The sequence below is a fragment of the Diadema antillarum genome, unplaced genomic scaffold (assembly GCF_040938485.1).
Source record: "Diadema antillarum isolate AM-2024a unplaced genomic scaffold, OU_Dant_1.0 seq00000059_RagTag, whole genome shotgun sequence".
Classification (NCBI taxonomy): domain Eukaryota; kingdom Metazoa; phylum Echinodermata; class Echinoidea; order Diadematoida; family Diadematidae; genus Diadema; species Diadema antillarum.
The window spans coordinates 793,867-821,370 of record NW_027271164.1 but is presented as its reverse complement, the minus strand read 5'-3'; the positions used below and the strand labels follow the sequence as shown (position 1 = coordinate 821,370).

Here is a 27,504-nt window from a genome sequence, read left to right as displayed (position 1 = left end):
TTCTATACATGTCCTGCCATGTACACTGAAACAGGTTGCTCTTGGCAAATACCACTCATCTCATCACATTACTCAATGACATTCAATTTATATAATGCCATTGGCAAGTACAATATTGGCAATTAGGGACTTGTTAAAGACAATTGTGAGAGTGATTTTAAGTCATGGTTGATAATGACACTGGCATACAATGTAAGGAGAATGAATGATTAACCTTGTTTTTTGTTGTTTTTTTCAAAAGAAAATTTTAAACATGCACTGTATATGCTTAGGCAATGTTCACACAAGTTGATAATTTTGCTACACTGCATATTTCAATACTTAATGTATGTTGCTGGCTATGATATCCTACATACTGATACATGTACATTAAAAAATTATAGATTTCTGGACCATGCCTTCGTCTCAGACTCACTCATTCATACTCACCTTGCTGTTCTCTCTATTCTTTCTCTCTGCGTGGTCCTGGGGATCTTCACTATAGGTAAACTTCTCGACAGGTGTCTCCTCGACTACTTCACTGCTGGATGGCTGCACGCCTTGACTGTCGCTTCCCCCAGGCACAGCCTCGGCAGGCGTCCCTCCTGCCTGCTCCGATGGCTGACCATCCCCCTTGTCTGTCACTGCCTCTGCTCTCCCATCATTGGCTAGGTCATGGCCGCGGATGTCTTCTACAGGCGTTTCAAACTGCTGAGGTTCATCTGGAGGTGGTGATGGCTGGGGTGGCTGTGGTGGCTCACTTGCCACAGATTTCGAACCTCCGCATCCCATTATGTCTTCATCTAGATGTAGAACAATCACAAAACCACAAAGTTTACATAATTGTGATCTACTTTCACATCAATATCAGGGCATCCAAAAAGGGCAACAGTTACAAATTTCAAGAATTTAAAGTTATTTCAGAAACTTCATTGCTCTAAATAGGCCTACTGACTGTATATGACAAAAAATTTTTCTTTTTTTTTTTTCAAAAACAAACAGCAACACATTCAGGGCAATGTCAAAACAAGTCCAAAAAGAATGAATGTATTCTGGGAAGTTTCATGCATTGCTATGCAGAATGTGACAGAGCCAATGTTGAAGTTTGGGTATCGGTGAATAATCCTAGCAAGATCCACAATTTGACAATCAATGGAGAGAATACACTGTATGTATAGGACCTAACCAAATCATCCTCTCATGGCATACATTGTAGAAAACCTTAACAATACAAAATAAATGAGAACAAACCAAACAAGAATTTGTTAAACGATTTGGAATACTGTACGAGCTGAAATTTTTGCGGTGGTTTTATTTTCTGCTGCTCTGAGATGAGAAGCTGTTGTACATGCTGTTCATTAATAGTCTAGAAATATTTGGTTTCCAACTATTCTCTTGTGGTTTGCTTGCAATTAATGAACGAGGTAGGAAATCATAATTCAGCATTAGATATGCAGCAACTCTTTGGGTTGTTAATAAGACAATTATTTCTCATTTTAATCTTTTCAGAAATTCTACACCTTGAGAGAATTATAAATGTCTCTAGCTAACATTAAAGGGCATTATCACAAAATAGGTCCCCACTCTATTCGCCGCCATTCATTTTGTCATGGACACATAGCCGGGAACTTCTTTCAACCTCCATAAACTTTCTTCTTTGGACATAATGGAGATGCTCACGCAGAACGAGAGGGGACCGATATCAAAATTTGGCCTCTAGAGGCCTATTACGTATTACTATTCAAAGAGAGCTAGAAAAGCTGAGCAAATGGGCAGACACATGGAAGTTACCTTTCAATACAGACAAATGCAATGTGGTTCATTATGGGAAGAATAACCCATGCTTTGACTACAGTCTTACACCTCAAGGTCCCTTCATCTCATCTTCTACCACTGAGAAGGATCTAGGTGTCACGTTCGACAATCAGCTGAAATTCTCAACTCATGTAGACAACATTACAGCAAGTTCAAATCGTAAGATTGGAATTATCAAACAATCATTTTCTTCACTAGACGAACGATCATTCACTCAACTCTACAAATCTATAGTACGCCCATCACTAGAGTATTGCTCCCAGATATGGCACCCTTGCTTGAAAAGGGATACACAGAAGATAGAGAAAGTCCAAAGACGAGCAACCAAGTCAATACCCAACCTCAGGAATCTCACATATCCGGAGAGACTAGCAGAACTGAAATTACCTTCATTAAGTTACCGCAGACACAGAACAGATCTTATCCAAACGTTCAAGATTTTGAATGGGCTGGAAGACATTAGACTAAGCAAGTTTTTTAGCTTGAGAACTGACAACAGGGCTAGAAGGCACAAGTACAAGGTGACGAAGAACAGATGCAAAACTAAAAAACGGTCAAATGTCCTCTCACAGCGTATCATCACGGAATGGAATAATCTCCCGCCAAATCCCGGATCATGTGGTAAACAGTACATCACTCAACTCTTTCAAATCCAACTTGGAGAAAGTATGGAAGTCAAAAAAGGACAAATACAACCCCGAACAACAATTTTTATGCCCATGTTCTCACTAAAACCGCACAGCACAGAAAACAAAAGTTTGTTAGTTACCAACAAGGTACCGTATCCAGATGATGGAGCAGCAGAGGGGCAAATAAGTTTTGTATAACTTTAATGCCCACAACCAGGTATGTTAACCAGGTATGTATATGTTACTATTTAGTAAGTTTTTAGGCCATAGAGTGTAGCACTAGTACTAGTAGTGGTAACACTTTTTTAAACACTATAACAGCTTGGCCTAGCGTTAGATGTCTACTGCGAATCTCGGTTTTCTTGTCACTCGAATTGCTGACGCACTTTTACATACACGGGACTAAGCTCCTACACTTGCTGCCACACGGGCTTCAGATCAAATATTGGCCACCCATTCAAGTTTCATACTGACACGATACAGAGTCTAGTGCAGAAATTGAAAATAACATTGACCTGATCATTTTTCCAAAAGCATCAAAATCTATTTACCTCAAATATGATAGGATAAACCAAAACTCCAAGCTCGATTTCAGGCCAGCGGCCCATCATCGCACAGTCTAGCCGCGAGTCGTTGGTTGCTAGGATAGCACAAGCTTTCGCAACGCCTCGTTCGCCCTTTTGAGCGCACTCTCCCGATGGTAGAACACGTTTGTCGTCAATGAAATCAATCAATAACAGACGTAGAAAGATGTCAAGAATCTAAAAGCTAACGGGCTTTAAAATGTTACTTCACCCATCTGTTCAATAATAGAATTGAAAGGCAGTTGTCTGACCTTGTTTTGCTGAAGAAGTACCGTGTTGTGGGCCTGTGTTATAACTGTGTGCAAGTGAACTGATAATAATTATGGCGTTTTCTGCTTTGAAAGTTGGTCGTTCAATCTGTGATATGGAGCAGATCAAATTCCTTCAAAAATTGGAGGGGTCAAAGAGTGGCCAAAGGGCGAATGAATGAATGAATGTTTAGCGAGTGGGTATTATGATGATTGTGTAGTGGTAGCAACACCTACTCACTAATTAATTAAGGTCGAATACACTATAGGAAATGAAGACATCGAGGCACTCCGAGCGTACATTGTAGATTGGATGGTTTATTAGAGGCTCTGCACCAAGTTGTGGGAGCCAGTCACTGATGTGACGACGGTGAAATTGTGATACACTCTGCATTTTCACACAAAGAGCAGTCGATATTTATACATGTACAGGAGGTGACTCACCTCTCTGGTATGAGACAGTGAAACAAGTGGTCAGTGTTGACAAGCGGTTACCTTTGAATTGTTTTGAAGAGAACCAGCGGGGAGGATAAATGACCCACGGAGAGAGGAGGAGAGAGAGAGTGGGAAAGACGGAGAGATCGGAGTGGAGAGAGAGAGATTGTGAAGGAGAGAAACTGGAGAAAAGTTGAGCTGCTACAGTAGCTCCCCCCTAGTGAGCTTCTCGAAAGGTGGAAAAGAGAGATGGGAACGATAGAAAATGTAAATGAACGCAGCGAGGCTAGAGCACACGTAGAAATTACAAAATGTACAGAATGGTTTGGAAAACGTACATGCTAACATTCGTTCCAATGTTAAATTTCGTGAACCGTTGTAAGGCATGAAACGCGCTATGTAATCGTATGTATACATGACAATGCCAAAGTGAACGTGGTTCGAGAAATGCGAACGGAACAAATGTCAATTATGCTGAATCGTTTCAAAGCAATGAACTTATCGAACTGTATGCGTCGTGTACAGTTAAAATGCATGGGATATGGTAAGTATGTTTATGAAGTACTGACATGGCCACACAATAATTCCGTCAATTTACATGCTATTCGTTTCAAAATGACAATACAAAAATAATCACTGGTAGTTTGACGCGTGTCGTTGTAGGCAGTGTTTATAAACCGTGTTATCGCATATCGAAAGGCAACATAGAAATTTAGAGAATTAAAGCATGATCATAGTACAATTGAAATGTGCAAGGTGATGCTGACTTGACAGACATGATACAAAATGTAAATCATGATACAAACGGTGAAATGAGTGTCCAACACAAATGTCCTGTATATATGACTGAGTCTTTTTATCGCTTGCGATTATAACGTGCTCGGGTAAAGTCCGGCTATCGCGGTTGACGAAGACTAACTGTAGCCAGTAGGACGTACGTGGTGTGAGAGTCGGGATGAACGGATGGTCGATGTCGATGTCAGATTGTCAGCCATCAACGGTCTCTCGACAGGACAGTGAGTCGCCTGGAGATGTCGTGTTGATAGTCGGCAAGCGCGAGATGGCCAGCGGCAGCAGCGAGTCGTGCCGGTAGAAGCCGATGCGCGATGTGTTCGAGGTCGAGCCAGAATTAGGCAACTTTAGGGCGATCGAGAGTTCGTGCCAGTCGATGCGGCAACGGTCGGCGATGTCGAGTCGTATCGTGGCGTTGCGAGAGTTTCGCGATTCGTATCGCGGTGTGTCGTATTGTGTCGAAGCGACAGCTGTTGAGCAATTCGTATCATATCGTGTCGAGAGTTCGAGCGATTCGAATTGCGTCGTGCGGTTGAAGTGGGTCGTGGATGTCGATCGTGCGTGCCTGCCGAAGGAACCGTCGAGGCGTGCGGCGAGTGAAGTAGACGGCGGCCGGGCGGCATCGTGGCGGGCAAAAACATGCAGCGTGCCCGTTGCGATGGCATGTTCGAAGATGATTGGCGTTAAAGTGTCATGGCGGGCGATGTCGTCATCGACTGCGTTAGTGACGAACAAATGATGAGCGTAAGTGCCGGCGTAAGTGGCGGGGTCGAAATCGTCGAATAGAATGTCAGTTCGTCATGGGCGCGATGAATTTCCCCGGCAGTAAGCGGAACATGGTCTATAAAACCAGTTGAGTCGGGGATCAAGTAGCCCATGAGATGCGTGGTCGAATGTTGAAATTAATCGAAGTGTGTCGGTGATTATGGTAATGAGTGAGCGAGATAGGGGGAAAGTCCTTTAGGTGAATGAATTGACGGTAGGTACGTCGCGGGCCGGTCGAGTGCATGTGGCAGCGGGCCGATGACGAGAAAAAGGAGCGATCCCGTTGATGCAAAGTTGAGTGGTGCATGTCCAAAAGCAGATTACAGTGATGCAGAACATCGGCTCCGAGAAAGGGGAGATGGACTTAGGTGATGAGGAATGTCCATCTCAAGGTGCAGAGAAGCAGTAGTGTCGGCAGCCACTGTTGAGGCAAGCTTGGGCGTGGTTGGAGTTGATGTCGTTGCCGTCATGATTGCTGCGTTGTTCGTAACACGGGGTCACCAATTTAGCGAGTGGGTATTATGATGATTGTGTAGTGGTAGCAACACCTACTCACTAATTAATTAAGGTCGAATACACTATAGGAAATGAAGACATCGAGGCACTCCGAGCGTACATTGTAGATTGGATGGTTTATTAGAGGCTCTGCACCAAGTTGTGGGAGCCAGTCACTGATGTGACGACGGTGAAATTGTGATACACTCTGCATTTTCACACAAAGAGCAGTCGATATTTATACATGTACAGGAGGTGACTCACCTCTCTGGTATGAGACAGTGAAACAAGTGGTCAGTGTTGACAAGCGGTTACCTTTGAATTGTTTTGAAGAGAACCAGCGGGGAGGATAAATGACCCACGGAGAGAGGAGGAGAGAGAGAGTGGGAAAGACGGAGAGATCGGAGTGGAGAGAGAGAGATTGTGAAGGAGAGAAACTGGAGAAAAGTTGAGCTGCTACAAATGAATGAATGAATGAATGAATGAATGAATGAACAAAGGAACGGACGAATGAATGAATGAATGAATGAATGAATGAATGAATGAACGAATTGATAAATGATAGACTTAACGCATAAATAACGTGGTAGACGGATAGATAGATACATGATGACAGACATATTTATAAACTAGAGATTGTAATTTGTCATCACTGACAAATTAAGGTGATCCGATTTTTTTTATCAATGATTCGAGTCCTGATACTGCAAAGTCTCAGCTACAACATATCAAAATCTGAGAGAAATTCACCGAAGCATAAGTAAGATAGTGCTCGATAAAGAGAGTCATGTCAATTTTCACATCTAAAAAATTCCCTCCCATAGAGATAACACGTCATAGCGAACATAGAAAAAGAAGTACATATGACCTTTGACCCCACTTTGCACAGACAAGATGGCATCTGAGCAAAAAGTGGTTATTTTATGAAATGATCCCTGTAACATGGATTTTACGTGTGCAAAATATGGGAAAGATAGGTCATGTATTCACCAAGATACAGGATGAAACATTTATGACCTTTGACCCTAATTTACATACCCAAGATGGCGTCTGATCAAGTAGTTGTTATTTTATGAAATAATGTTCGTGACATGAACTAAACATGTGCAAAATATGGTGGTGATAGGGTATGTTTTTCTTGAGTTATTGCACATAAAGTTGCAAAAAGAAAGGAATATCTCAATACATCGAAGATAAACTTTAATTTCAACCAAGTTTTTTCACGTGATCCCGACAACGTATGAAAAAACAAAGGGCACACTTACGATAGCCCTACGTCTCAGCTACAACATATTAAAACCTTAGAGAAATTCACTAAAGCATAAGTGAGCTAGTGCTCGATAAAGATAGTCATGTCAATTTTCATTTCCATAAAAATTGCACTCCCATAGAGATTACACGTAAACTGGTCAAATTTGACAAGGTTACCTTCAATCCATTTTTTCGAGGTGATGTCGTCATCTAATGAAAATTGTGTATTTAATTTATGAAAGAGCATTTCATAAGCTACAACATATTGAAATTTGGGTGAAAATTGGCAAAGGATAAGTGAGATACGCTCGAGTAAACTTGAAATTTGATGACGTCATTTTGAAAATTTACTTTTTTTACTTTATTAAGAAATTTGATATCTTTTAATCATTTTTTCAGCATCGCCAACCCATGAAATGACATATACAACTCATCAGCTTTCAGAATATGTAAAGGAAATGGGGGGTCACCGTCCATCCTGACGAGTAAAATCGGATTTAAGATTTGCGGTTTTTTGGCATAGTTGCACTGTCTATCGCCATTGACGCGCGCGCGGAATTTCAACTTTGACGGGCCCGTATGACGTCATATTGAGTCGGATTGACTTGAAACTTGGTAGAAATATTCCTTCACATTTCAGACATCTGATCACAGTGAAAAAAATGGGAAATTTCGATTGCATATGAGCTGTGCGTGCGTATATGCGCGCGCGCGTACGCGTCCGTCCGATTTTTTCATTTTTTCAAAAAATGCTCTAAATGGTCTGAAACGTGTGCAAAAAAATTTTGGGCTTGATTGGAGCATACAAATATTTCAACGCGCGCGTACGCGCACGTTTTAAGAGAAAATATAAATTTTGACAATATGAATAGAATTCGCTTGACTTGAAATATATGTGACGTAAATTTCATTTAAAAATTCCATCCCATTAATGAGATATGATTGAGAATGTGTTTTCATATAATGACGTCATAGTGACGTCACGGTCAACTGATCACAATGATTTTACTTGATCTGTCGTCTTTGGGACACGATACATACATGGTATAAGTTTGAACTTGATAGGCATAGCACTTTCTGAGCTAACCTCTGCACAACTTTTGAGGAGAAATAAAGAAAGAAACAAAGAAAGAAGAACTAGAGATTGTAATTTGTCATCACTGACAAATTAAGGTGATCCGATTTTTTTTAATCAATGATTCGAGTCCTGATCGCAATATGCATGACCATACAAGTTTCATCTGTGTTTAGAGACATTGGCCGTGTGATGTTTGCATTCTCATTTAGAAAAGGGAGTCATATCTGCCATCTTTGGTACCAAATTCTGTATACACTGAATAACGAAGATACAGCAATGAATACATATGACCTTTGACCCACCTTTGCACTCCCAAGATTGCATCTGATGAAATAGTGGTTATTTTGTGAAATGATTCTCGCGACATCGTCTATACGTGTGAAAAATATGGGAAAAATAGGACAGGTATTCACTAAGATACAAGATGAAACATTTATGACCTTTGACCCTAATTTACATACCCAAGATGTTGTCCGATCTAGTAGTTGTTATTTTATGAAATAATGTACGAGACATGAACTAAACATGTGCAAAATATGGGGGTGATAGGGCGTGTTTTTCTTGAGTTATTGCAAAGAAAGTTGCAGAAAGAAAGAAATATCCCAATACATAGAAGATAAGCTTTAATTTCAACCAATTTTTTATCGTAATCCCGACATCGTATGAAAAAACAAAGGAAACAAAACGATAGCGCAAAGTCTCAGCTACAACATATTAAAATCTGGGAGAAATTCACCGAAGGGTAAGTGAGCTAGTGCTCGATAAAGACAATCATGTCAATTTTCACATTAAAGAAAATTCCCTCCCATAGAGATAACACGTCATAACGAAGATACAAAAAGAAGTACATATGACCTTTGACCTCAATTTGCACAGACAAGATGGCATCTGAGTAAAAAGTAGTTATTTTGTGAAATGATCCTTGTAACATGGTCTTTGCGTGTGCAAAATATGGGAAAGATAGTACAGGTATTCACTAAGATACAGGATGAAACACTTATGACCTTTGACCCTAATTTACATACCCAAGATGGTGTCTGATCAAGTAGTTGTTATTTTATGAAATAATTTACGTGACATGAACTTAACATGTGCAAAATATGGAAGTGATAGAGGCCGTTTTTCTTGAGTTATTGCAAAGAAAGTTGCACAAAGAAAGAAATATCTCAATATATCGAAGATAAGCTTTAATTTCAACCAAGTTTTTTAACATGATCCCGACATTGAATGAAGAAACGAAGGCACACATTCCATAGCGCACAGTCTCAGCTACAACATATTAAAACCTGGGAGAAATTCACAGAAGGGTAAGTGAGCTAGTGCTCGATAAAGACAATCATGTCAATTTTCACATATAAAAGAATTCCCTACCATAGAGATAACACGTCATAACGAAGATACAGAAAGAAGTACATATGACCTTTGACCCCAATTTGCACAGACAAGATGGCATCTGAGCGAAAAGTGGTTATTTTGTGAAATGATTCCTGTAACATGGTCTTTGCGTGTGCAAAATATGGGAAAGATAGGACATGTATTCACCAAGATCTAGGATGAAACATTTATGACCTTTGACCCTAATTTACATACCCAAGATGTTGTCCGATCAAGTAGTTGTAATTTCATGAAATAATATACGTGACATGAACTCAACATGTGCAAAATATGGAAGTAATAGAGGCTGTTTTTCTTGAGTTATTGCAAAGAAAGTTGCAGAAAGAAAGAAATATCTCAATACATAGAAGATAAGCTTTAATTTCAACCAAAATTTGTGACGTGATCCCGACATCCTATGAAAAAATGAAGGGCACACTTACGGTAGTGTAAAGTCTCAACTACAACATATTAAAATCTGGGAGAAATTTACCAAAGGGAAAGTGAGCCAGTGCTCGATAAAAATAGTGATGTCAATTTTCATTTCCAGAAAAACTGCACACCCATAGAGATAACACGTCATAACGAAGATACAGAAAGAAGTACATATGACCTTTGACCCAACTTTGCACAGACATGATGGCATCTGAGCAAAAAGTGGTTATTGTGTGAAATGATTCTTGTAATATGGTCTTTGCGTGTGCAAAATATGGGAGAGATAGGACATGTATTCACTAAGATACAGGATGAAACATTTATGACCTTTGACCCTAATTTACATACCCAAGATGGTGTCTGATCAAGTAGTTGTTATTTTATGAAATAATGTACGTGACATGAACTAAACATGTGCAAAATATAGGGATGATAGGGGCTGTTTTCCTTGAGTTATTGCAAAGAAAGTTGCAGAAAGAAAGAAATATCTCAATACATGTACATCGAAGATAAGTTTGATTTCATCAAGTTTTTGGACGTAATCTCGGCCTCGTATGAAAAAATGGAGAAAACACAGGCGATAGCCCAAAGTCTCAGCTACAACATATTAAAATCTGGGAGACATTCACCGAAGAGTAAGTGAGCTAGTACTCGATAAAGACCGTCATCTCAATTTTCATTTCCAGAAAAATTCCCTCCCATAGAGATAACACGTAAACTGGTTAAATTTGACAAGGTTACATTATATCCATTTTCACGAGGTGAAGACATCATCCGATTAAAACTTTGATGGAACAAAACTTAAAGAGTATTAAATTGGCTACAACATACTAAAATCTGGAAGAAATTCACCGAAGGGTAAGTGAGCTAGTCGTCGATAAAGACAATCATGTCAATTTTCACATCTAGAAAAATTCCCCCCATAGAGATAACACGTCATAACGAAGATACAGGAAGAAGTACATTTGACCTTTGACCCCACTTTGCACAGACAAGATGGCCTCTGAGCCAAAAATGATTATTTTGTGAAATGATCCTTGTAACATGGTCTTTACGTGTGCAAAATATGGGAAAGATGGGACATGTATTCACCAAGAAACAGGATGAAACATTTATGACCTTTGACCCTAATTTACATACCCAAGATGGTGTCTGATCAAGTAGTTGTTAATTTGTGAAATAATGTACGTGACATGAACTAAACATGAGCAAAATATGGTGATGATAGGGTATGTTTTTCTTGAGTCACTGCAAAGAAAGTTGCAGAAAGAAAGAAATATTTCAATACATCGAAGATAAGCTTTAATTTCAACCAAGTTTTTGGACGTGATGCCGACTCCGTATAAAAAAACGAAGGGCACACTTACGATAGCCCAAAGTCTCAGCTACAACATACTAAAATATGGGAGAAATTCACCGAAGCATAAGTGAGCTAGTGCTCGATAAAGATAGTCATGTCAGTTTTCATTTCCAGAAAAACTGCACTCCCATAGAGATAACACGTAAACTGGTCAAATTTGACAATGTTACTTTTAATCCCTTTTTACGAGGTGATGCCGTCATCCAATCAAAATAATGTTATTATATGACTGAAAGAATATTAAATAAGCTACAACATATTGAAATTTGGACGAAAATTAACAAAAGAATAAGTGAGATACGCTTGAGTAAACTTGTAATTTGATGACGTCAATTTGAAAATTTACTTTTTTTACTTTATTAAGATATTTGATCTCTTTTAATCATTTTTCCAGCATCGCCAACCCATGAAATGACATGTACAACTCATCAGCTTTCAGAATATGTAAAGGAAATGGGGGGTCACCGTCCATCCTGACGAGTAAAATCGGATTTAAAATTGGCGATTTTTTGGCATAGTTGCACTGTATATCGCCATTGACGCGCGCGCGGAATTTCAACGTTGATTGGCCCGTATGACGTCATATTGAGTCGGATCGACTTGAAACTTGGTAGAAATATTCCTTGACATTTCAGACATTCGATCCGTGCGATAAAATGGGAAATTTCTATTGCATATGAGCTGTGTGCGCGTATATGCGCGCGCGCGTACGCGTCCGTCGATTTTTTTTGAAATGCTGTAAATGACCTGAAACGTGTGCAAAACAATTTTGAGGTTGATTAGAGCATGTTTAAATTTCAACGCGCGCGTACGCGTTCGTTTACTATGAACGTGACTAAATTTTATGAATTATATCAATAGACCTTGACTTGAACTATATGATATCTTAATTTCATTCAAAAATTCCGTTCCATTAATGAGATATTGATGTAAACGTGATTTCAGATAATGACGTCATAATGACGTCACGGTTAACTGATCACATTAATACACTAGATCTGTCGTCCTTAGGACATGATACATATATGGCATAAGTTTGAAAGTGATAGGTAGGGGACTTTTTGAGTTAACCGCTGCACAAGATTTGAGGAGAAAGAAATAAAGAAGAAGAAGAAGAAGAAGAAGAAAGAATCCGTACAGATACAATAGGTGATCCGAGAGGATACTCGGATCACCTAATAAAGAATCAGTACAGATACAGAAGGTGATCCGAGAGGATACTCGGATCACCTAATAAGCGATCGAGGAAGATAAAAATCATAAATGAAAATTAGTTTTTGGGCTTGTCATTGTTTTATGTAAACATTTTACTCTTTTACTCTTTCTTTCCATGGGAGGGGGGGGGGGGAGGTTGGCTGGTTGGGCAGTTCGGTAAAGCATGGAGGTTCCTATTATTTGTGCTTGTGTATGTTATGTGCATAGTCAACTGACCACGCAGCCACTGAATATCCGTCAAATTTTCGCTTTAATTTCAATGATTGAGGAAAATAATAGTTTTGTTGATTGACTGTTTGTTTGTTTGTTTGTTTAATTGTTTTGTGGGATTTTTTTTCACAAAATAACAACATGAGTACTGTTTTTTGGTTTCCATTTTTGATATTTATATTTATGTTTATATTTATATTTATATTTATATTTATATTTATATTTATATTTATATATATATTTGTCTGTTTTACTGCATAGAGGATGCACGAGTATGCTAGTTGATTGATATATCTAGAATTGGCTTATTCATTATTGTCATTAAATCATATCTACTCCCTAATCAAGTATTACTTAAAATCGTTCAAGCCATATGTTGCAGTTGTGCAAGAACTAATAACAATATCACAATATTCGGCCTCTGTTGAAACATTGACGCTGATATGCATTTTGTGTGATAAACTTTGTTGAAACATTTATATTCATTTCAAATATTTTTCTTTCTTCTATATAGCACAATTTCTTTACGATATCACAAAAGCTGAAGCGTTTAACATAATGCATCTCAGATTCTCAAATTAGAAACTTTCCTTTTGGAAAATGTACTTTTATGATTGTATACACACATGTATATTTTCTCACACTTCTCTGATATCTTCTGTTGTTTCATTTTTTTTATCAAAGTGTCCCGAAAAAGTCAGAAATACCAAGGCGCATGCATGCGAAACTTCAAATTAAAGGGATAATAGAATAGTGGTTGAGATGATGATTGAGCTCTTATTTTTTCGCGAGATACTAAGGACATGAAGAAACCACGTATGTTACAGAGCATACAATTCTATGATAGGAATTCAAAGTTTATTTGATGAAAATCTGTTTTGAAATGCCTGAGGTATACAAAAGCAAAGTAAAACAAAGCGACCCTAATGAAGAGCTGGGTCCCACCTTTTATTAGGATTTCTTTGTTTTGGATGCCTCAGCCATTTCAACACCAAGAAGTATTTTCTTCAAAACTTTGAATCCTTATTATAAATTACATGCTCTTTCATAAGAGGGTAAAATCATGGTAATGTAAATGAATAATACAAACGAATGCATGTACTTGTGTACCAGTTATGTATATATGTATATATATATATATATATATATATATATATATATATATATATATATATACTGTATATACATCAATGTCACTTATTCAAATTCATATAGTCTCATCCTGAACGTGCGCAGCGTCTCATGTTTGTGTACGTGTAAAAGAAAGGGGTTGTTTATAGGATAGATGGACGTTGCTCTTGAAAAAATAAACACACACACACACACACACACACATAGGACACACACAAACACGCACACTCAGATACACTCACACATACTCACATAAATCATATCATTGATACATATACTACAGTATATGTTCCTGATCATACAGTGGTGTGGAGTAGTGTAATAAGATATTAAGACATGCATTTGATCCTTCTTAATTCAAAGTCAACTATAATACAATAAGCCTCATTTTCACTTCATGCATGCCTTTTCGTGTTGTTCACAATCACTCACCATCAACTGCCAGGAATGGTAACTAATCTGTTCTAAACCGGTGGTGTTCGTTATTCCAAAAATGGAATAAGGATAGTTTTTGCTTTTTGTTTTTCGAAGGTTCGTTGTTCCGAAACATACAAATTCCAGTGGTATAGATACAATCGTTAACCCGACAATGAAACAGGGTTTGTTAAGGAGAACATTTATATTTTGTCGTTATTCCGAAAGTCTTTTTATCCGAAAAAAATAATGCACACTCACTGGCGAAATTATTGTATTTTCTGATTTACGAACTTTTGGATAGCGAACTTTTTTTTCTTGACCATTTTCGAATTAAAGAACCTTCGGAATGACAACCCTTCTCTTTTGGGGGGAATAAAAACCTTTGGAATAACATATACACTTTGGAATAATGAACTGTAATCGTTCCAAACAGCAATCACGAGTCATGACGAGATATAAACGACACATGCAACTGTCAATTTGATGCGAAAAAGAACTTTTATCTTATCCTTTGCTGTCCTTCCAAAAATTAATCCAAGGAACATTTTTCATTGGTCTGCTTCCATAAGACTTTCTTTTTGGTATTCCAAAAGAAATTCCTTTTAATGATGCTTACTACCAAGTGAGTAAATCTTCCAGAGTATGACAAGTGTAGCAAAAAAAAAAGCTGCTGAAAACTGCTTATCCAATAGTGGTGAGCCAATGGAGTAAAATGGAGTCAAAAGGGGCCTGAGCTTTCGATCCTAGCAGAATCTTCGTCAGAGGCAAAATATTTTCATTTTGCCTCTGACAAAGATTCTGTAATAGGATCGAAAGCTCAGGCCCCTTTTGACTGTCTGAGTTTGATAACCAATATCGACATTCTAACGCATATTATTATTCACACAGTTATGTTAAGACCGAACGTGGAGTAAAATCATGTATTGGACAGAAAATGATGAATGCTGAGTACAAACAACATACAAAGCATGTTAATCCAATCTATCATTGCGCTTCGACCAAGAAAGAATTATTTACAGAGAGACTCTATAACATTATTGACTAACTGAACTAAAAGACTGTCTGACATTTCATGACCTAATAGTTACTGCTAACACATGATCATAAATTGCTGAAATCATTTTACTGCTTGCTTATAATGAGACTTAGGGGGTGTTGCAAGAAAGTTGCAATTGATTGCAACTCTCCTTTCTTGCAACACCCCCTTAGAGTCATTGGATACAAGACGAAGAAAAAACCAGCTTGTGTGTATACTTTGTCTTCGTGATCTGAAAGAACATGCGCTTATATACACGAAGTTATATATAATGTTTACGCATTGCAAATAAGTATACTCTTTGTTCAAATTAAAACATTTCCGAAATAAAAAAAAAATCAGAAATGCGCCTCATATTGTGGTACATACACTGTATATGTATCGAAAAATTACCTGTTAGAGCTTGAACGATTAGCTCCCGGACCCACATCTTGTTCAAGCTTACATGTTTTTGATACGCTGATGTTATGATATAATTTTAAATTCTGTATACCCATTTCATATACACTATACTTTACATGTTTCTCATATCTTAGCTTTCTCAGTGTGTGGGCGAGGGTTATTAATAGAAGCAAAGCCGTTTTAGTAGCTTGTGGCTGTTGTCTAGAACTAAATCGACAAATTCATGTCGCTCAAAATAGACCCTTTTCAGGACGGACTGATTTTTCTGATTTTGTCCTCCTGGTCATTGAAATAACATCGTTCTACATATTTTAAACTTGTTGTGGAAATCTCGGAAAATCTGTTGATGCCCTGTGGATTACCAATCAGTGTTTCTGAGTATTCCATTGTGTCTGTCATAATTTTGTTGTGTGTGTGTGTTTTTATACTCAAGTTTAAACAAAAGGAAGTGCACACGTAAGAATTATTCCATCTTCAATTGATGTTTCAGCAAGCTAAACCATTAAAACGTCAATGTGATGCTCCGGTCGAAAATCCGGCACTCTTTGCAGTGTCAACATCGGGGTATATCAATCCATCACAGGGTAGCTGGCGTCAGTGGCGATACCACACTGGTTGTTCTTGTTTCTGGACATCCAAATGTACCCCTCCATCCCCCAGATAGTGCCCCAACTGTATAGACAACACGCGAAGACGTTAACAGTATCCTTTTATTAATGGTATTTTGCTTCATTAGAAATTTAATGCTGTGCGTCTATTCTAGCAGGCTTTAGATCTGCAAACGGGAGCTTTAAGACGACGCTAATTAGGCCAAAAATGCTTGGGTTATAGGGTTAAGGATAGAATTTGATGTATGGTTAGGGTTAAATATAGAGACACTATATGTTCCCATTGTCGAACCAGGGAGGCTATTTTTACGTCCGCACAGTTTGCAACGTAGAGAACTACTTCATACACCGATCGATGGGGGCGCGATTTTATTCTTCATAAAAATACGTTGCGTCCCAGCGTAATCTAAAGTTACTTTTCAACACGACGCAGGGAGAGGAGAACGTCCAGCGCACTCGCCGTCTCAAACGTCCGCGCGTTTAAATTCAAAGCTCCCGATATACTGTCACATTTGGGAAGACGAGAGTTTAAAGGCTTTGATTCACATAAAACCGTTCATGCAAGTTTATCTTTAACTGGAATTACTTTTTGACAGTGACTCACTTAAATTCTTGAAAGGTTAGTCTACGTTTAAACATGTTTGACCCGTCATCTGGAATTTAAAATAGGAGTTACTTCTTAATAGGGCTGCCGCGTAATGTTTATTTCTCTCGGGTGAGGGAGGGGCAAATATATATATATATATATATACATATATATATATATATATATATAACATTTATTTATTTATATATTTACTTATATACACAAATAAAAAGGGGTTTGCAACTCCAACCCCGCCATCGTTAATTTGAACATGAAATAAATTACAAAATGTGAAGTCATTTGTCAACCTGAAGGGAGTACGGTTGGCAAAGGTTCTGGAAGCCAAACTATGTAAGGAGTGAAAAGAAAAAAAAAGAACAAATAAATAAACAAACAACACTGGGAATATGCCTCACCTGTTCTTCACGATCCAATAGTCGTCACCCGAGGAAGTTGTATTATAACCAACGGCCAAGACTCCATGATCAAGCTCCTGCGTAGAGCATTTAGGTTCATCATATACACCTGTAGAGAAGACATGGCATTTTGGACGTTTCGTGCTCGGAAAAAAAAAAGTTTCATGATTGAATAACTGAAGTGATAAAAAGTGTCATTTTTGTGGCTATTTCATACGTACAATAATAAATGTCTCTATTTAGCTTTAGTCATTATATTACTACTACAATGATATCCCCTCACTCCCGACCTAAATTACTGTATTACTCTCTTTTTCCAGTTGTTGCAACTGGAGGTTATCTTTTTTAAATGTGGGAGGGAGCAGTTTGTGGGAACAGGGATATTGATTCATTTTGAGATATGGAGGGGGAAAGACATTTTGGATAACATTATATAGCAAAGAATTACTACCAGAGTTATTTAGTCCATTATTTGTGAAGAATATTGATATTGATAATCATAATACAGGATTAAAATTTCATATTCTATTTTCATATGGACGAACTAAATTTTCACATTCATTTATAACCCATCAAGGACAGAAAGTGTGGATTGATTTACCAAGTAGTATAAAAGATTGTGTAACATTGAATTCATTGAAAAGAAAATTGAAAAATAATCTGTCGACAAAAATTTCATAGAACGTGTAGAGCTTTCTGCATCTGTAATGATATTTTAATTTGTTTGATTTTTTTAAGTATGTATGGTTAAATGACATCAAGATAATCCCCCACACACAGTAATACTCTCTCTAATTTCTGTACCCTTTGGGGATCATACTTATAAGTTTTATGGAATCTCAATAAAAACTTCTCATGATCCCTCCACAAATTATCCATCATGTTATTTATTATTTCCTTTCTTTGTTATTCACTTTGTGTTCGTTGAAACACCTTTTTGGTGAGCATGGTGTCTTATGTGTATTGTCCTTTTAGTTTGTATATCCCAATTGATGTTCATTATATTACATTTTATGTATCCTTTGTATCCTTTAATGATTATATGGAAATAAAGTTGAATTGAATAAATTTCTGACACCAATTCTGGTGTTATTCGGCTGACAAGAGAAAACAAGGCTTAACTGCAATTGTCTGGTGCCACTTCCTGGTAAAAAACAAAAGAAACAACCAAAAAAACAAAAAACAAAACGTGATGGGGGGTAGTGGTAAGACTATATGTATTCCGCAAAAAAAAAAATAGGGTGGCCCTGTCTACTCTTTACTTTCAATCAGATATAAAAATCACATTTTCAGAGGATCAGAGTGAAATATTGGTCTTACCCGAGATGTAGAATTGGAAGGATAGATGGCTGGCGTCTATAGAAACTGAAATGGGTCCAACGTGAGCTACGGCTTTCTGCAGGGCTCTCTCTTTGGGAGGTGAGACCACTGTGTAGTCACTGCAGGTCGCTCCTACGCAGTCTTCTTTGAAGCGGCAATATCCATCCTTTATTTATGTGTCGTTGTTGTTTTGTTTTTTGTAGGTGAAACAGTGAAAGTGTTTATACTACGAAGCAATAATAAACATCATTCCAGAAACATGTATTGCGTGTAATGCAGTGACATACAAAATTACGACGATCATTTTTGCCTTATTTTTGGTCTCACGCGTGCAAGTTAATAAAGTTTAGGACGGGCTGTTTCAGTTAGGCAGTTCTTTCCGTAGACAGTTATGTCCGTTGTGTTTACAGTTCGACCTCGATTATCCTTTTATCCGGAAATCTCTATCATCCGGACGCGTTCACGCAGTGAAGGACTTTTTTTCATCCAAAAATTGAGAAAAACAGTGCCTTTAACATATTTTCATGGATCTGTTTCACTAATTTCATAAGATGTGCATGATAGGTTTCTCAATATCTAATGAGGTAAAACATGTACGATTTTCACATAAAGATATACTTTATCTTTGTGAAGACGGGACTACAATTTTGCGCAGGCTGGCATAGATTACACAACCTTTGCGGGGTACGCTGTAATATATCTGCCTAGCTGCCAGTGCACTGGGACGGCAGCTTAGACGGCAGCTATATACATTAACATAATAGTGTCTCCCATATTCGGCCAATTCGCTTATCCGGATGAGTGCCGGTCCCGACATGGCCGGTTAATCGAGGTCGAACTGTAATTCCACCTGTTTATGATCACGCAATAGCCCATGTATAAAAACGTAATGGTAAAAGAATCAATATTAGTCATCTGTGTGTATACAAAATATGCCCAAGAGTTATGTTGAAGGATAGAGCTTAGAGTGTGCAGAAAAGAAGATGACACTTTTTTTAATGAAATAGTTACAGAATTAGTGATTTGTAGACCTTTTCACGACAGCAGAAGTCAACATGAAATTGGATGCTGGGGAAATGATATGAAAACGAATAAATAGATAAATAAAGAGCTTCTGGCACTGAAGAAAGGAAGACATTGAATGACATTAATGCAAATTAAATGAAAACGTGAAAACCATAGTTAGAGAACATAATGTATGCCCAAACACGCACACACACACACACACCCACACACACGCACTACACTGTCAACTTCCAGATTGCATTTTCGTGGCATTCGCGTGTTTCTGCTGAATTTCATAATCTTTGATTTAATTTTAATTTGATTTGATGTGACTTGATTTTTAGTAACAACTGTATATTGATATCATTTAAATGTCGGTGTATCCCTGGGGTCGTCCCACTAGGCCGACACCCACGAGTCATAGAGCCCACGAGTTTGACATTGAAAACAAGTTCATTTGTCATTACTCATACATACAGCTCACGAGTCATACAGCCCACGAGTTCGACACTAGGTAAAACAGCCCTCGAGTTCGACAGATACAAAACGGGGCTTAATATGTCGTTCTTGTGGGCCTCGTTAGCTTAGTGTCGAAGTAATTAGCTGTGTGACTCGTGGGCTGTTTAACTCATGGGCTGTATGACTTGTCAGCTGTATGACTAGTGGGCTGCATGACTCGTGGCCTTTATGACTTGTGGGTGTACGTCTCGTGACGTGCACCCGTATCCCTGACTCACCTTTCCTTCATACTCGTAACAGTCTTCAGTATCGATACCATCGTTATCGATAACGTACTGGAAGGCTTGCTCCATCAAACCGCCATTGCAGCCTTCGTTGCCCTCATCGTCGGAGCAGTCCACCAGGTTCTGCTCGCTGAGACTAACCAGCTTTCCAGTTTTGGCGAAGTTCTGTCCTTCCAGGGAGCCCGTGGCGCTGAAAGCCCAGCAGGACCCGCATAGCCCCTACGTGGAAACATTGCGCAGGATCGTATATGCGAGAGACCAAGGCTTACCAATAATAAAGCTGACAACACCGTTTCTTTTCTTATATTTTCTTCTTTTTCGTTATTCCTGTAACTCGTATATAGCTTCTGTCAATATCGTGTATGATTTTGTCATTATCATTTTCTCGGGAATGGCATGGAAATACATTAAAATCAAAACGACGAAGAAACATCAGTTCATAGTGCCGAAAAAGGCTTGGCAGCAAAAGACGAAATGAGGTCAGAGGTTACCTGATCTTTGACCCTTGTGACGTATCCCTTGGTCCTCCAATCAACGGCATCGGGAAGATCGATGTTGGGCTCCATGGAGATGGTGGCGTTCGTAGTTTTTGCGGTCTTTCGTGTCCTTCGGAAACCATTCATCCTGGCTACAAACTCGCGGTTCTCCTGTGATAATTCCCCATCAGATACAAAGGCATAGTTAGGCATGAGAGAGAAGGCAATAGTACACGAATTCGTGGAAAATCCGTTAAAGTCTGATTGTAATCAACAATACTTCTCCAGAATAATATGTATCCAGTATAACGATATTCATGTAGGCCTACATACCGAGATTAAGAAAACGACTAATACAAAGGATTTTGTTTGTTTGTTTGGTTGGTTGGTTGTTTCTCTTCAAGCAGCCTTGTGATTCACATATATTATTCACAGCTGTTGGTTATTGTATTTTGTCCCTTCAGGAGAATCTCTCTCGAAATACTAAGACGTCTCTAAGAAAAACTGTTGAAACGCTTTATATGTGGCAGACCTGCAAGTTATTAGAATGGACTGTCCCAAACCTAGATACCCATTTTGTCTTGTACTGAAATAAATCGGAGAGCCTGACTAAAAGAAAATGCATCAACAACAGCATGATTAATACTGAGAACTGAATAGCTGTGTTTGATGCTGGTGAATCCTTGACAAATTACACCATGAATCTGGAAGTTGGACACTCTAATTTGTTTCGACGAAGATTCAGAAAACAAGTATAATTTTTTCTTAGCAGTAAAACATAGTAGACTTTCGGTGAGGACCCCTGAGCTGAGTTTGAGTGAAAAAGAAAATACATTTTAGGGCTGTCATGAAACAAGTTGATTCAACCAGGGAGGTGAGACGAGATTATCGAGACAAATTTAAGCATAAGACATTGAATCTTTTCCAGAATATTGTGTTTTTCTTTAGTGGGTAAATTTCAAAAGTGACCCATAAAAGTTTGTACCCGGAGAAATGCTGGTGAACCACCGAAAAGAAATTTGAATGCGTGAGGAAAATAATATGTTGATAATGAATGCTACTTATGAAGAGCAAATTAAATGAATGACAATTTCCCCATATACAGAGGAAGATCATAAATTAGTTATTGGTTTAAAAACAATATGCATGTTTTTGCTATTAAAATACAACTTTATCTGTTTAAGATGGTTCACAAATTCTCTTTTATCATCGAATTCGATATGTTTCGTTTTCCGTTATCACAGGACGTGAAGAGCCAAAATTAATATGAAATGTGAGTATCTTACTGTGGACATGAGTTTTCACAGCACTGAATCTGAAATAGGTGGTAATGACATGTAAATCACATATCTATTCTGACTTTTCAAATTACTTTCCAATATTCTAATTAATTGGTGTGCAACATTAAGCAAGAAAGTCCACAAATGCTAGCTAGCACATTAAAGTACCATGGATCGGACGTCGATTTCCTTACCTGATGACAATGAATGATACTTAATCAATTTATTTATTGATTTATTTATTTCAAACGCAGTTTAGGTATATTGATGTTTAACCAATACATGACTGACGATTTGAACATGTCGCTACTTATTCGATTGCTTCCCCTAACTATTCACTTTTATCATTAAGAAATGGGCCAGAACTTTGCGTATAGAACAAATATATTTTGTTTAGATATCAGTTTAGATATATTAATGTTTAAACAATACATGACTGACGATTAGAACATGTTGCTAATATCATTCGATTGCTACCCCTTACCATTCACTTTTATCATTTATAAAGGAAATGGCCCAGAACTTTGCGTATAGAACAAATATGACTGTAAAACATGCATTCTTTATCACATAAGCACAACTCACCACACAAACCCTACACTTTTTGCACTATGCACAACTGCGATTTTTTTCATATATTATCATTATTAATGATTTGTTATCATTATCATCATCATTATCATCACCATCACTACTATCATTATTGTTAAGAATGTCATAAATGTGTCTATTGTGATTATCATTTAAAAATTATTATTAATGATGTCTTTAATGCTTCGTCGAACAGAATCATTCATTGATGTCCGAGGCTGAATTACAAATGATTTTGCAAAGCATTACGTACGCAGTATATTCATAATAAAAAATATTATACAAAACAAATCTAAGTTATCATGATATCAAACGATTCAGCATATTTATATGACATGTCATCTTTTAACCATTCTCAATCTTGTGTATGGTGCTTTGGATTTGTCGAGCTCACCAAGTCTCCAAACTTGTTCATCCCCAATCGGTAAGTAGACTCGCCCAAATCGAAACGGGCGTTGTGCCTGTAGATGAAGTGGTGATTTCGCTGCCAGATTGACCTCCTCATGGCTTCCTCGACGTCGTCCTGGTACTGCTTGCCGTGCCTGACCTTCCACTCTCGCCATTCCTCGTTCAGAGACGCGAGAGCCCCCACGAGACAGACGGAGAGAATTACAACGCGCAGGTTCATCATGATGACAGAGTACGTCGAATCCTGTAAGAGCAAGAAGGAATGTTAGCGCCTCTTACGCCAACAACTGTTAAGAACATACAGAAAATTGATGTCATAAGGAGTAGGTGACCCATATATCATAGCCTCTTGGTAGGAACCCATACTGTTCGAAGTTTCAATAGCCTGTGCCAAACGTCCCCCTCTCTATAGTGAATGCAATAGGAGCAAGCAGAGGTATAGGTTCCGCGAAACCATGCAAGCCAACATCGAGAGTCAGCTGACCAAGGTAATGGGTAGCGGATAGCGAGAGCCGCCCCAACGAGACTCCCATACCCGCTTCTGCTCTCTTATGTTCTTCGCCCTCGATCATCAGTGCTATGCACTGCTAGAGTGCTACCGACATCATTACTCAGTTCCATTCAGTTCTATTCCACTGAATCAATTTCTTTCATCCTTGTGTATTCCAACTTTTTACATTTAGATGATCCCATCACTGCAATCCCTTGAGGCTTTTAAAGTACACCTTTTCTTTCACTTTACTTAATTTCTCTTTCCTTGTTCTTTTAAAAAAAAAATCTGATTTGTTATCGTTTTGTTGTGATGACCTGTGTCATTCCTCTATTGTGTATAAGTGTGAATTATGTTGCATTTTTTCTTTTTTAATGGTATATATTGTAAACGTTGAAAGACATTAAGGAGAGTTTTATGTTATAAATCGTATGAATATCATAACAAAAATTATCTTACATCCATCCAACGAAAAATAAGTATACATTATACAGATTTGGACAATTTATATCGTATAATAATTTAAGAAGTACAAATCATAAAATATAATACAATTAAATAGATACGATTGACAGATAATGGGAGAGAGAGAAGGACGGAGTGCTTACTTTGCGATGATGACAACAATCTCTCTAGGTCTAAAGAGCGATGGAAAAAAAGTGAGCTACTGAAAACGGGAGCTTGTGATGTTCGGATCACTCCCAAACATTATTAGGCCATATGTATTTCTACAACTTATCCATCTACATTTAATTTTCTCATGTGATAACTACAGGTGATATAAAATATATTCTGTAGGCAGCACAATACAGACAAAAATACAAATTTGAAAAGAGATCAATATGCCTGAGGATCTTTGTATAAGAACTAACTTGAAGGTTACTTCTTGCGTCAATTTTTATACCTCAGTCTATCTATACATAACTAATGCTTATAAAATTCTCGCAAGTCATGAAGAAATACTGTAAGGTAATTCTAGCCCAGACGCTTGGCTGTTCATAATAATCTCTAATCTTCAGATACATAATGATAGTCTTCGTGTTAGACGTTGTTCTTGCACTAGAAATGTAAAGGACTTTCATAAGCTTTACACATTCTATTGACCTTTTGCAATAATATTTGAAGGCAAAATGATTCTCCGCATCTTCCGGAGGAGCACTGTCAAATATCAAATTTCATAGAATTGTAATTTTGGGGTAAAATTCTGTTTATTTTGGCATCATTTTCTATATATCGTATTAGTTCTGTGACATCTCAGTAAAGTTTGCATATATAAAAGAGGTTGGCACATGAAACCAATACATTATAGTTAAGAGAATGTAGAATTTTCCTCTTTCAGCGTGTTCAGCGTTTTACCTTCTACCTAATCTAAGTTTGGAACAAGTATTATGTTTTGTTAATAGAACAACACCTTCTTTTCCTTGTTGTAATACATTAATTGAATGTGGCTTTAATCGCCGCTTGCCATGATTGGAATAGATTGTGTTTAAGCACAATAATGATGTTATGAATTTAAAAAAAATGAGCAAAGAAAATGTGATTCCATCAGTTTATGTTCGTCAACAATAGACATACTGATCTACATGCTACAATGTTATACTGCACTGACTGATTCGATTTCCTAGGAATCAAGAAAATAATAATTGACTTGAGTGAAAACAAAAACACTCTGAGTGCGACCAGGATGTTTAACAAGATAGTACAATAGTTTAACTCCATGCAGTGTAACCTGGTGAAGAAAAAAAATACAATAGATATCAGAAATAATTTCGAACCAAACAAAACTTCAAAATTGTTGTAAATTACAAAACTGGAATTGAAACTTGGAGTTTACACTTCGGCTGGGTGAATGATAATCACATCACTCAAACCACGACCTCTTGCTCAGCTTCTCTATCATTAGCACACATTTTGATTTATAACGAAGCATTTTCTTTTTACACGATGAAGAAGACGATATGAACAATCATTACAGTCTTTAGCTTTCCATTTCTTCTTCGATTATTTCCTGTTGGCATAGCCAGTTTGGTTGAAATAAAAGGCAGAGACTGTCCAACCAGGGAGGTAGAAGTCTTTGACTGAAAAATAATTCTGAGCGCGACCAGGATGTTTAACAAGATCAATGGTTCAACTCAATGCAGTGTAAACGGGTGAAGAAAAAAAAAACACACCTAATACACATCATAAATAATTTCGAACTAAACGACGACTTCTGCTCAAATTCTCTATCATTAGCGCAGATTTGATTCATAGCGAAGCATTTTCTTTTTACACGATGAAGAAGGCGATGCGATAATCATTACAGTCTTTAGCTTTCATATTCTTATACGATTGTTTCCTGTCAATATGGCCAGTTTGGCTGAAATAGAAGAAAGAGACTGTCCAACAAAGTGAATTCACTTACCTTGCCTGGACACTGGTCTCTGGCTCCGAGCAGATCAGCACTGTAGTGGGAAATGAACCGATGTGAAGATTTCACGTGCTTATCATAAGGAGCCGTAGGGGAAACCGTATATAGGCCTACCTATACATACAGGCAAAGACAACTAGACGTGAACGCGCGCGCACATACACACACATGCACACACACACCTCCATGCATGGATGCATACATTCTTATGATGCACAAGAAGAGAGTAATCATTTTGAAGAGATTATCACTAATCGAAGCATAATCATTATTATGATCTGTATTTAATGAACATGATTTCTATAAACAAACCTAAAGACGTCATTACTGATTTGAGACTCACATTAAAACCAGACTTTTTATCGTCTAAAATACCCTTGATGAGCAATAACAATTACAAGATTTGGTTTCGCATTCTTATTCGTAAGTACACCTTGGCAACCTAGCTCGAATTTCTGTACAGAAAGGTTCAGCTATTAATGACCACTTAGCATGAATTATTCTCCCCAAAACAAAACCAAAAACAAAACCATCCTGTCTATAGCTCTCACGTTGGTTTTGCTTACTTTTTCATTTTTCCCCAAGTTTTATTTTTGTTTCCTTTCTTTCATCTTTTCTCTCTTCACTGACACTTAAAAGATTCGCATGACACGTGACTATCAATATGCGCGTACCTACAAAGAGCAACGGATTAACGAACCTTCAGAGTAACGAACATCACCCGATGTATCAGATGTTTGGTAGATACGAAATATTCCCCTGAAGTGTCAATCTCTGATTTGATGTAATATGTTAAAGGTAAAATTTACCAAATATAAGATAGAGTATGTAAGATTACCTCAGCTATACGCAATTCCCCCACAATGATCGATTTGTTGTGTCAATAATAACAGCAAATTGTGGCTGTACGAAGGAACAGCTGATCACGGCGATAGCGAATCTTGAGCTGATTACGGTAGTTTTTGTGCTTTTCTAACGTCGTATTTCCGTAAATTCATGGGTGTAAAAATGATTTCCAATCAATTACAGCTCTTTGACTTAATTATTATCCTTCATGAGTATGTAAGATTACCTCAGCTATACGCAATTCCCCCACAATGATCGATTTGTTGTGTCAATAATAACAGCAAATTGTGGCTGTATGAAGGAACAGCTGATCACGGCCATCGTGAATCTTGAGCTGACGATAGGTTTTGTGCTTTTAAAACTTTAAATTTATGGGTGTAAAAAATGATTCCAATGAACACAATTTCACGACGTGAATATATAGATTTGGCGGACGATTTATTCTAGATTGCCAACAAATTACACAACAATTTTCTGAAAAGTGTACACAGTTTGCCTATAGATACGTAAATCCCACTGGGTTGCATACACATTTGGTGACGTCACAGATTTGGCACTTTTCGTAGCCGCATCAAACTTTTTCCAGTGCTCAAATTTGGTAAAAATAAAAATTCTTATATTCAAAGAAGAGACAACTTTATTGCATGATTTATGTCAGAAATTAATCAAAATAA

The 27,504-nt window shown here is 37.7% G+C and overlaps 1 protein-coding gene and 1 pseudogene across 1 annotated transcript; both read right to left on the bottom strand.

The window, feature by feature from the left end:
• The window catches only part of LOC139725784 (uncharacterized), a 76,150-nt pseudogene extending 75,379 nt beyond the window's left edge, over positions 1-771 (bottom strand).
• A 15,449-nt stretch (positions 772-16,220) lies between these two features.
• On the bottom strand, positions 16,221-26,013 carry LOC139725783 (cathepsin L-like peptidase). The gene is made up of 7 exons (XM_071636865.1): positions 25,979-26,013; positions 23,071-23,328; positions 20,821-20,976; positions 20,324-20,548; positions 18,582-18,747; positions 17,262-17,370; positions 16,221-16,323 (listed from the first exon to the last, which is right to left on the bottom strand). The coding sequence occupies exons 2-7, from the start codon at positions 23,305-23,307 to the stop codon at positions 16,221-16,223; spliced, it is 996 nt and encodes a 331-aa protein (XP_071492966.1). The 5' UTR covers positions 23,308-23,328; positions 25,979-26,013.
• Positions 26,014-27,504: the final 1,491 nt, after the last annotated feature.

Coding starts and splice junctions, on each gene's coding strand:
- LOC139725783 (XM_071636865.1), bottom strand. CDS start 23,307: ATGATGAACCTGCGCGTTGTAATTCTCTCCGTCTGTCTCGTGGGGGCT. Junction 20,977..23,070: donor TGAACAAGTTTGGAGACTTG/GTGAGCTCGACA, acceptor GAATTATCACAG/GAGAACCGCGAGTTTGTAGC. Junction 18,748..20,323: donor GTTACGAGTATGAAGGAAAG/GTGAGTCAGGGA, acceptor ACATAAATAAAG/GATGGATATTGCCGCTTCAA.